At 45.8% G+C, this 12,008-nt stretch overlaps 1 protein-coding gene across 2 annotated transcripts in view; it reads left to right on the top strand.

Annotated features, from left to right (window-relative positions):
• Positions 1 to 12,008, top strand: part of COG5 (component of oligomeric golgi complex 5) — a 171,842-nt gene that overhangs the window by 152,567 nt on the left and 7,267 nt on the right. For both annotated transcript variants that reach the window (XM_037511550.2, XM_037511549.2), the window contains exons 20-21: positions 4,860 to 4,986; positions 5,441 to 5,520. In XM_037511550.2, the coding sequence (XP_037367447.1) occupies positions 4,860 to 4,986; positions 5,441 to 5,520 (207 nt within the window). The remainder of the gene's footprint in view (positions 1 to 4,859; positions 4,987 to 5,440; positions 5,521 to 12,008) is intronic.

Raw genomic sequence — 12,008 nt, 5'->3', positions numbered from 1 at the left:
GTAATTATGTCAGTGATGCATAATATGGAGACAGATCCAGTTTTGCTTTTCACGGCTCTTTGGCAGTCCTGTGGTGACTAGAGTGGAAGATTTGGTCTTGGCAGAAATATAGTTGCTGTGACTCAGAGCTCCAAAGGGAGAGGACTGACCAAAAAATCCCATTTTGAAAATAAGCAGGTTTTTACAGGCTGCTTTGCAGGCATCTCAGCCACAGCCTCCGTGTGTGCTGAGCTGCGTGGCATGGCGTGGCATGGCGTGCCTGTGTGGATTGTTCCCTTCGCCCTCGCTCCCACTCTTCTTCCACTGTCCTTCTCTTTTGCCCTTGTGTCATTTACAGTTTACATCAAGAATATATTGAAGGAAAATATAGAAAAATGCAACTATTCAAACCATAAGATGATCTTAATTGCAATAAATTTCAAATTTGACTAAAGCTTCCTGAATCTGAAGATAAAAGAAACAGAATCAGCTATTAATCTCATTTTCAGAAGGCAGGAAATAGATTAATTCCCAAGCGAAGGTTTGTTGTTAATTTGCACCCAATTCCAAGGCTTTTGTGCAGAGGACTCCATACAGGGCATACCCAGGTTGCTGGGGAGCCAGGACTCCTGGCACCTTCCCAAGGTGGAGGCAATAAAGGAGCCCATGTGACTGCTCTGCAGTAGGTCAAGAGCCCTCACACAGGACTGACTCCCCCAGGTCACCTTGAACTCAAATTAGCAGTGAATCCTGCCATATCACATGGCATGAGCAAAGAGTGCACTTTACTGGGGAGAGGAGAAACCTGCACAGGCTCAGGAACAGCAAGGGAGAGAAATGAAGCACGAGTTCCCTTGTCTCCCCACATCCCTGCGTGACCTTTCAGGGCCTGGACATACAGGGCTGCAGAATGAGCTGGTGATTCAGTGGAGGGGCCCTCTCCCCCCACCCCACCCCCATCCTACCCTTCTCCACCCCTTCAGCAATTACAGCTCTGATGTGGGAGCAATATTGTCACTGGCTCATTAAGGAGACTGCTGGGCCTGCCAGGGAGCCATCAGGGAGTGCCAGCTGCCCAGTCCCCAGGGACCTTGGGCTGTCAGGTGTTTGAATTCCTCCTGCCAGGACTAGAGGTCTCCAGATGCTGGGAAGTTGAGCTGGGCCACAACCTCACCTGCCTGGAGTCAGCTTTCAGAGGCCCTTAAGACAGAACCACTCAATAAAGCTGCAGGTCACACCAGGGGAAAAGAACTCCATGAGAGAATGTGATACTATATAGCTCAAGTATGTAGGTGACTGGAGGTTCACTTTAACCCAGGGAGAGTCTGGGTTACATAAAAAGAATTGCATGGATTTCAAATCATGTCCTATATGCATTAATTTTCTTAGGGTTTTCTAAGGTTGTTGGTAGTTTGAAGTTGTACTGTCTCCAAGGGTCTTTCCTTCTCACTGATAAGTCTACCTGTTGTGAAAACAGGATGAGTATTTGCTGCAGCTGATACCCTAAAAGAGGCTACTTTGCAGAATTCATAGCCAGGTTATCTAGATTTGAATCCTTGCTCTCTGCTCTTTAACTTTTTACTTAATCTTGCTACTCAGGTTACCTATCGGTAAAATGGGAATGTAATGATACTGTAGGGTAAGTGAAAATTGTCAGGATTTTCCGCCCTCCCACCATTAGCATTAATGATAGACCCTTGTGGTCCCACATGCATGCCTGATGGCGGCCACCTGGAGTGGGGTGTGGGCATGCGTAAGTGAGCGCACCTGGGTTGAGAGGCTGGGCATATAAGGGCGGCGTCACGGGGACACCTGCGGCAGCAGAATTAGTAACAGAGGCAGAGAACAGAGCCCGTGGGCGAACGCCGGAGATCCCAGAAAGAGTGAAGACTCCCTGGGGTTGGGAGGCCTGCCAGCATCCTGGTACCCCTACCCCCTGCCTGCCATGTACTTGGTTGCTGCACCAGATATAATGGAAAAAGCTCAACAAAAGCCTGAAAATGCCACCGAGGGCTCCAGCACTCTCCTAACCTGCACTGTGCCTTGCTGGCGCTACAGGTACCCCTATCCTAGGGTCATTTGAAGGAGAGAATGAGTTCGCATATGTAAGGTCTGTCAGCCTGACTTGGGCAGTGCTGGATGTGGTAACTGCTGCTGCTGTTGTGGCAACGGGAGCTTTTACCTACATGGATAGTTTCACCCACACAGAGAAGGATTTGCAGCCATACCTACAGACAAGAAAAACAGAATTCCCTCAGCAGCATTTTCATACCTGAGAAGTGCTTCATTCATTTCCTAAAGATCGTTGGCATGAAGCCCTGGGACATGACTGAGCCTTGAACATGTCCCACTTTCTCAGTGTGGCTCTCAGAAGACTTTAGTCATATTCACTTGAAAGACTTGGTTTGGAGCTTTATGAATGTCTAGTTGTAGACAACACAAATGAACTGAAGGAAATGTTTGCTCAAAATCTAAAGAATACAGGGCCTCCCCAGTGGCGCAGCGGTTGAGCGCTGGGTTGCGAAGCTGCCCTCGGCCTCTGTAGCACCGGTTCGATCCCCAGCTGCTCCCCGGCCACCCAGGAGGAGGGTCCCACATGGCGCGCAGACCTCTCCTGCCGCCCGCTGCTCCCCTCAGCAGTGTACTTCGTTCCTTCTGCCTGCTCTGCTCCCTGCTCTGGCTCTGGTGAATTCTCTCACCCTCCCGCGCTTCTGACTATACCCAGTGCATGTATAAACCAACCAAACAAATAAATAAATAAAACATGCCTCTATTTAAAAAAAAAATCTAAAGAATATAGATTATAGAAAAATGTTATTTGGTGAAGCAGCTGAAATTAGAAAAATCCCTGTGGGACATCATTTACTTACAGCCTAGGTGATATAAAGGCCTTCTTCCTAGTAATGTTTTGCATCAACAAGAACCAGCTGTTATGTTGTGAACCCTCCTGACTCTTGACATCAAGCCTGTCTTTAGTGGGAGGGAAAGCTGGTCCCTCGTTTGTGCAGCCCTTCTGTAGCTGTGTACTGTTGAGACTAGGCGAGGGCAGAGGCCAGGATACAGGGTTGTTTTATATGGTTCAGAATAACTGCTGCTCTTTCAAGAGCTGTGGTTGTGTCTCTCTGGAGAGCCAACTGCTAGAGCGTGACCAATAATCACCTCTCCTCCCTTAGAGCCCAGCTCCAAGGAGAGGTCAGTAAAAGTTTCCAGTTACTTTCCACAGGGTCGTGGGTGATTGGTGGTGGAGTACATCGGCAGCCTGCATGTGTCTGTTAAAATAGGGGGTGGCGATGTCCAGACATTGGTGTGCAGTTGGAAGGGGGCTGCATGAGTCTTTGATGGAATGGGGAAGAATGGTTTTGTATATATGAGGATCTAATTGCCCTTTGAAAAGTTATATAAAAAATGTTTTCATGGGCCTCCCCGGTGGCGCAGCGGTTGAGCGCTGGGTTGCGAAGCTGCCCGCAGCCTCTGCGGCGCCGGTTCGATCCCTGGCTGCTCCCCGGCCACCGGAGGAGGGTCCCACATGGCGCGCAGACCTCTCCTGCCGCCCGCTGCTCCCCTCAGCAGTGTACTTCGGTCCTTCTGCCTGCTCTGCTCCCCTCTCTGGCTCTGGTGAATTCTCTCACCCTCCTGCGCTTCTGACTGTACCCAGTGCTTGTATAAACAAACAAACAAAAAAAAAACGAACAAAACAAACAAATAAATAAATAAATAAAACATGCCTCTATTTAAAAAAAAAAAATGTTTTCATTTGGGGCCTCCCTGGTGGCACTGGGGTTAAAGACACAGCGCTATCAAGCTATTGGCAGCCACTGCAGCATGAATTTGATCCCCGATCTTTATTTTATTTCTTTTTAAAGCAAAGAGGTTTTTTTTTTTTTTAAAGATTTATTTTATTTATTTATTTATTTATTTATTTATTTATGCAAGCACTGGGTACAGTCAGAAGCGCGGGAGGGTGAGAGAATTCACCAGAGCCAGAGCGGGGAACAGAGCAGGCAGAAGGACCGAAGTACACTGCTGAGGGGAGAAGCGGGCAGCAGGAGAGGTCCGAGCACCATGTGGGACTCTCCTCCGGTGGCCTGGGAGCAGCCGGGGATCGAACCCGCGCTGTAGAGGCTGCGGGCAGCTTCGCAACCCAGCGCTCAACAGCTGCGCCACCAGGGAGGCTCGATCCCCGATCTTTAAAAAAAAGTTTTAATTTATCTACATGACATTATAGCCCAAAGAAGGATTTTATTTAAAATGAAAGCTAAGAATTTTAACCAAGATAAGAAACTATTCATTCCAATTATATTAGGCTTAGTATATACTCTTTATTTTTAAAGATTTATTTGTTTATACCTATAAGAGCCGGAGTATAGGCCACATGTGCGGGAGCAGAAGAGGCAGATCTACTGAAATACACTACTGAGGGGAGCAGCTGACGAGACAGGAGAGGTCTGCTGTGAGATATGGGTCAACTCCCTGGCCAGGCATCGAACTCGAGCTGCAGTTACTGATGATAGCTTCATAGTGCTGAGACTTAACCCCTTGCACTACCAGGGAGGCCCTATGCTTTGATTTCAGCATGAGGGAATTTTGCTGAGTAAAATTTGCTGAGTCAAAATAAAGTATTTTTGAGGTAAAATCAAACCCATGAGCCAGTGATCTTGGGAGTCAGGGAGCTGAAGTCCAGATCAGCCTGACCTAGTGTGTGTCTCTGGGTTGAACAGGGAGTTAGGAAGTGGTTAAGAATGAGCCAGTCTAGGAAGAATGCTATTATTTGTTCTTCCACTATTAAGCTGCTGTGCTATTATTACACTTGCATGATTCTGCTATCAGATTACCTCTTCCAATATTAAGCAGCATGAAATAACTTACACTTTCTCTTCTAGACCACTGCTCTTCCAGACAAGTGAACATGTGGCCAAAAGTTCGACACTGGGGGACATCATTCCATACAGCATTGTTATCCAGTTTTTGTTCACAAGAGCACCACCAGAGCTGAAATCCCCCTTCCAGGTAAAAAGTTGAGGCCAGATCTTTTTTTGAGTCTTCCCTCTTAACTTTATGACTAGAGAGACCCGCTCCCTGAGCGGAGTTCCTAGACTTCTCTTGTCTTGTTTACAGTGGAGTTCTGTCTTTGGCAATGTCCAGAGGTTAAAAAAAGGAAACTCCCCCTGCCTTACACCTACTTTCTCAGCTAAATAAAAATTACCTGATGAATCCAGATTAGTCCTTTAAATTATAATGACGTGAAGTTATGTTCACAAAGCTTTTTCGATGGACACGTTTCTTTGCTGACCTCCCTCAATCAGCAAATCCTAAAGGCTGCTGGGGAGTTAGGAAAGTACACCTCAGCCTGGGCCACCTTCCCTTGGGAAGTATTTGGGGATAATTTCATCTAGGGACTCCAGGCACAGCTGCCAGGGGGTGAAGAAGGCCTGTACTCCCTCTAATTGCTTCCTCCCTGCAGAGGGCAGAATGGTCTCACGCTCGCTTCTCCCAGTGGCTGGACGACCATCCATCTGAAAAGGACAGGCTGCTCCTCATCAGGTAAAGCCATGTATCCCAGGGGCACCTAGAAGCTCAGGAAGGGTGGCAGATGCTGGGGAGGGAACAGTGCTCGGGTGGGTGTGGCTGGGTGAGGGGTCCTACTCCTGGTGGCCCCTTCATTTTACCGGCACACCCGTGCTGCAGAGCCCAAGATTTGGAGCTCTTGGGCATGGCAGTTGTTGCTTTCCATATCCTTCACTCCAGATCGTCACATCCTCTTGCACTATCCCTGACTCAGCCCTGAGGTTAGGCACTGCTGGTTGTGAAAACCAGCCCTCAGATGGGAGGAGACTCCCTGCCCTACTTGACCATTTTCTGTTTCATTTCATGGTTCCAGTTGTTGAATTAGTGGAGCACAGATATGAATACACTTATCAAAATAACCCAATCATGATACAGTTATTGGTAGAAAACACCTGGGTTTGGGATCTGGTAGTGGGATTTCTTGCCGCCCAGGCAGCTTCATAGGCTGAGCCCCCGGCCGTAGCGTCTGGTGAAATACTCTACCAAGGCAGCAGTAAGAAATCACTGACAGACATCAGCCCATCAACTTGGATGGCACTGCGGCCCCAAGTTTGGTACCCAGAGCTGAGGTGAGCTATTGGCCAGGCACCAGTGTGGATAAAGGGTGGATTAGCCTCAGCCCCGGTATTTCTTCCTTGCTTCACTGTTACTCACCTCAACCCAGAAACAGTAGAGGATGCACGTGAGCCTCCCACCAGTTGATGTGACTGGATAAAACTACCCTCAGAAAGGCTTTGGGTAATAGACAAGGAAACCTGGGCCTGGGGCTTGCCCAGGAGTTGCAGTGCCCCAAGGAGTCACTCAGATGCAACATACTTGATAATAGAAGAGGATTCAGATAATTCAACAAGGTTCGTTTTTGTCTTCTTAACAAGTTGGATGAGTTCATCACAACAGTTGTCCTGCTGTGGGCACATCACAAATCTGTTTTCTTTTGCTTCTCTTTAAAAATGTCTCCTGAGTGATTTCATCGGCAGTGCTATTGCTAAGCCTATATTTAGCAAATGAAAATCATGCTCAGGAATACTGTCATGCTTTTGAAAAAGGCTCGCCCATCACTTCACATATGTCTGATATCTTGCCTTGAGCAGAAAATTGAGTCCTCCTTGGGGATCCTAAAACACCCTACTCCTGCTACAGCCCAGGCTGTTGGCATAGGGGGGAAATTTCTCCTAGAGAATATTCCTTATTTCCTATTATTGCAAAACTAATTTTGTCCCTGCATACTGAAGCACCACTAGATGAATTTCTTTCCCCTGTAGATAAACCCAGGGTGAATATTGCTCTTTAAATGTCAGTAAATTTGTTTTAGCTTTTGGGGCAAACCTTGTTATATGCTAATTCTGTTCCTCCTAGCACAGTACATTAAGTTGTCATGAAGTAGGGCAAGTGGAGGATGGTATAACTGCTGCTGAATAAATGGCAATAATGAACTCTCTTCAGCCTTCCTTTCTTTTTGACACCAGATGTTTTTCTAGAGCTTGAATGGATACTAGTCAAGCTGATTTTAAAATAAGAGTAATCACTGACTCATGGAGCCAAGTGGTGTGAGTATGGGAAATTGTATCTCCTCCACCCCTTCCAGGCAGGTGCTCCAGCTGTGTGGCCTCAGGTAGGGAGGTGGCAGCCTCAGGGACTGTGGGTCCGTGGAGTTGACTGCATTTTCAGTAAAGAAGAAGACTGAGTTTTTGATCCAAAGATTTCTAAAACCCTGCAGAAATGGTAGAATTGGCCTCAAACCCATTTAACTCTTGAAATTTGCAAATAGAGCCAAAAGTGATATCTTAGCTTTCTCCTTTGCTTGACTTTGATCTGTGTAAGTAGGAGACACTTAGGATGTGGGAAATACTTGTAGTTATTTGCCTAATGGTATTTTACATTTTTGCAGTTAGCAGTTTTTGGTGCCAGTGTAACCTCAGAGCCCTTGCCCGCCGGGGCCGACAGGCTGGGACTCACTGCTCAGCCTTCTGTCCTTGTGCAAAACGACAAGATCCTTGTGCTGGAGAGTAATGTTGGGGCTCCTGCTGGTGTCCCTGTGGCACTAGAGATAGCTTCTGCTGCTTTGCTTGGAAACTGAATGCCTGAGATGGGACCGAGAGGGAAGACAGAGCCAGGGGCGCGCTGGGGGTTCTGTGAAGGCCTTGGTAGATGTTTCAGCCATTCATGTGTCTCAGTGCCAAGCACACTGAATGTTTGGTGCCTGACAGAAATCCACTTGGTCAGTTTAAGTCACATTGAGCTCTGTTGTCGTGTTTCCACAAGCCATTCCTCTGTTGTTGGTACAATTCCTGTACTTTTTTTTTTTTCCCCAATAAGGGGAACATCAATAATCTGTTTATTTTGGTTAAAAACCAGAGTTGAGACTAATTCTTACATAATGCTCAGCCTGACTTCCAAGAAAGCTGTTTTGCTCCAGCAAATGAAGTAATTCAATAAGTGCTTGAGAATCTTGCTCTGACTTTGTGTGGGTGGGCAGATTTAATCTGTTTTCTCTTCTTGTAGTTCTGCTGGTGTTTTTGACAAATATAAAAAAAAAAAAACTAGCCAAACTCCTATCTAAATTTTCTTTTATATATTGTATAGTTTATATAATGTCTTTTCCTTTTGAATGCAAGTTGATTTTTGTCCTTTATTGGGTAAAATGGATCTAATTAATTCCCTGCAGAACCATTACGGCTGCTGCGCATTTCAGTACACTGATTGTTAGGCCGAGGTATACACCACATTATCTTACAGACTGTTGGGGCCCTCAGCGACTTCTTTACTGTATGTGAATCTGCGGGAACTACAATTTGTGAATCTGCAGGAACTACAATCTGTAGGGTGGTTGCCTAGGATGCCAGAGCAATTTGGGAAGTATTAAAAGAGGCAAATTTTTTCTATAGAGAAACAGCTTTATTAAGGCTCAACTCTAACATGAACTAAGGCATCTCATAAGATAGTTCTCTCTCAGGTCACTAAATTCTATTTCACATGTCTGCTGCTTTGGAGGATTCCTGCCATTATTTTTCTCCTTTATTTACTTTCTTCTGTATTTTGTCTCTTCATCTTCCTGTATTTCTAATTCTTTTTACTCATTCATTGTGTTTTGCTAAGCACCAGGTCCTGGGACTACATAATCAACGGAACAGCCCAATCCAGAAAGTTAAGTCACATCTCAGGGAAGAAACATATGAATGAACCGTGGGGAAAATGTAAACAGCTTGCTCAGTTTTAGGAGAATCTGCAGCCACCTGGAAAGGTGGTGGGAACAGTATTTGAGAGGGGTATGTGTACCTGGAAGAGAGCCAGGTACCTCAGAGTACTGTCTTTTCATTCTCCTGACTGTATCATGTGGGTATTTTCCCATTTTGCAATTGTGCAAAGAGGCTCAAAGTGTAACCCAGGTCACACAGCTACGTAGCAGGGCAGACTGGGCAATATATCAGCTGTCGTTCTTAAATAAGAGCCTGCCCATCCCTCCTCCCAGATTTTTTTAAAACAGTCATGCCCTGAATAGAGCATGGAGCCAGCCTTGGGAATCCCAAAATGTGGGGCCCTGCTAAGCATGTCTGTTGGTGACTATTCTTGGCTCCACGGGTGGTTTCACTTCTTTTGTGCTGTTTGGAGTTAGGAAAGGCCTTATCAGAAAGAGGGCATTTGAGCTGGGTCCTAAGTAAAGAAGTCACAAGAATTAAAACAAGTAAGGGCATTCCTAGGATTAGGAATATCAGCAAAGACCGAAGTGACTGTGACTCCATGAGACAGTGTGGTTGAAAAGAAACAGCTCTACCTGTCAGACAGGTTCTTTCTTAGTGCCCTTCACACAAACATCCCTGATTGCTCCACAGGGTAGCAGAGGGCTGCTGGACTAGGAGTCACAAAGGGGGTGAAACCATTCTGCACATTACTTGCTACGGAAACCAATGATTTGAGGGCCTTTTAGGCCCCAGCAGAATGTGTAGTGTCCACTTTGAGCAAGGCAGGGTTGGGGGAGGTTGGTGAAGAAGCCAGTGTTTGGTGACTTTGGGATGTGGCTTGATGGCAATAGGGCAAGGCGTGATGAGGACAGGCGGCTGCCGCTTGCTGAAGCGCGGCAGGCCCCCGGCACTGGGCTGGGGCGGCAGCGGGATGACCACTGAGGAGACGTCACAGTAGTTAGCACAGAACAGCAGGGTTCACGAGCAGAGGGGAAAGAGTCCCCATGTGGAACTGTAAGATAAATTCATAGGGTCTAATATACCTCACTAGGTATAAAATTTAAAAAGAACTTGAGACTGTTGGGAGCAGGGCCAGGTGGGAAGAGCTTTGTCCTAAGAGTGGTTTTGTCCCTATAGGTTTCTTCTCTTTTTTAATAGACTTTTTTTAGAACAGGTTGAAGTTCAAAGAAATTTGGTAAAACAGAGATTCCCACACACGCAGAGCCTCCACCCTCATCTCCCAGCAGATTGGTGCAGGCGTCACAGCCACGAACCCACATTAGCGTTAGAATTACCCGAAGTCCATAGTTTGTATTAGCTTTCACCCTTGGTGTTTTACATTCTGTGGGTTGGAATTGCCCTAAATTTCTGACAGGTGAGTTAGAGGGACCTGGGAGAAGTTGATAAATATGTCCAGAACGTAAGGGCTTGAAGTGGGCTGGAGATTCAGTTGTGTGCAGTGGCACACGAGAGTGGGCGGTGGATAGAGCGCTTGTGACGAGTGGGACAGCCTCTGAGCAAGTGAGTTCCCCACGGTTAAAAAAAGCCAATAAACCTGACCAATGGTTAATATTTTGATTATTTGAAAGACTAAAACCAGGTAGGAATTACTGTTAGAGGGAATTTGAAACTAGGTATGTAGCCAAGTAATGGTTGTATCACAGATGTGTTCTGTACCTCAGTGTGAAAACTTGCCAAAAATGTGACTATGACAAAAATCTCGGGCCTCCCTGGTGGCACAGGTGGTTGAGCGCAGCGCTGTGAAGCTGTCCGCAGCCTCTGCAATGCCAGTTCGATCCCCGCCGGCCTTGGAGCAACCCACATGGCGAGCAGACCTCTCCTATCTCGCCCATTGCTCCCCTCAGCAGTGTATTTTGTCAGTCTGCCTGCTCTATTCCCCGCTCTGTCTCTGGTGAATCCTCTCACCCTCCTGTGCATCTGGCCTGTACGCCAGCTCTTGCATAAAAAATAAATCTTAAAAAAAAAAATCTGTGTACTTGCAGACTTAAACAGACCATTAGTGAAAACTTGTTTAACCTTTCTTTTTAATGCCACTTAAATGTGATCTAACAATTTAACATCATATGGTTCAGGACTGGCAAACTTTTCCCATAAAGGGCCAGTTAGTAAATTAGTCTTTACAGGCCATATGGCTTCTGCTTCAACTGTTCAACTCTGTCACTATAGTGTGAAAGCAGCTGTAGACCACACAGAAAGAATGAATAAGAGGATTGGGTTTGACTTGTTTTTAGTTTGCTGACCTGATATAATTTCTGACAGTATCATAAGTAACTGGCTGGCACCACATACTCATGACTAAATTCACACTGCCCCAGTATCACATAATCTGCCAAAAATCAGGTCCCAAGATCACGTTATTCTAGTTGTGGGTTCTTAGTCCATCAAATAAAGGGAACATAAGCACCTGCCAATGTTACAGTGTGCACCACAGGGCCTCAGCCGTAGGCCTGTGCTCCAGTGTGCATTCCCATGTGCAGGGCTCCCCCTTGTGAGCTCTGTGTGTAGGCGCAAGCTGTGTGCTGCTGCTTAGAAGTCTTTTTTTTTTTTTTTTTCTTACATGGTGGTTCATTTTTGTACCGTATTGATTTCTCCCCTCAGATATAGTCCCCCTAAATATCCCACCACCACATCACCTGTGAGCCATCATGGTTCCCTGTGCTCTTCCCACTCATTTTGATCCTTTTTCCTCCCCCACCCCAGCTTTAAGCCTCAGATCTATAGTTTGCCTACAAGTTTTTTTTTTTTTTTTTGACCCTTTGTTTTCCTTATATTCTTCCTATAAATGAAACCATCTGATAGCTCCATTTTTAATAGTGAGGGTCCTCCACACAGCTTTCCATAGTAGTTGGACCGGTTTGCATTCCCACTAGCAATGTAAGAGGGTTCCTTTTTCTCCACATCTTTCCAGCATTTGTTGTCAGTTTTCTTAATGCGGGCCATTGTTACTGGTGTAAGGTGGTATCTCATTGCGGTTTTGATTTGCATTTCCTTGATTATAAGTGATGATGTGTAATTTTTCATGTGTCTTTAATAGCATATCAGGAAGCAAAACAGAACTGTTGCAAGGTGATTATTGATTAGAAAGCTAAGTACAATACAGACTAGCAAATGTTTATACGTTTACATGTTGACCATTGTGACACCCCCAATAGATGTTTGAAGACTGTTGGTTTCAACTTGTGCAACTGGGCTTATCATTTCCAGAAATGAGCTTATTTCATTTATATATTGACACCCTCTATTCTACTTCATTCAATTTTGACA

This window comes from Talpa occidentalis, unplaced genomic scaffold (genome assembly GCF_014898055.3).
Source record: "Talpa occidentalis isolate TD23 unplaced genomic scaffold, MPIMG_talOcc4v2.1, whole genome shotgun sequence".
NCBI classification, from domain to species: Eukaryota; Metazoa; Chordata; class Mammalia; order Eulipotyphla; family Talpidae; genus Talpa; species Talpa occidentalis.
Note: the sequence above shows the minus strand (reverse complement) of the source record. Positions and strands in the feature narration are given on the sequence as shown.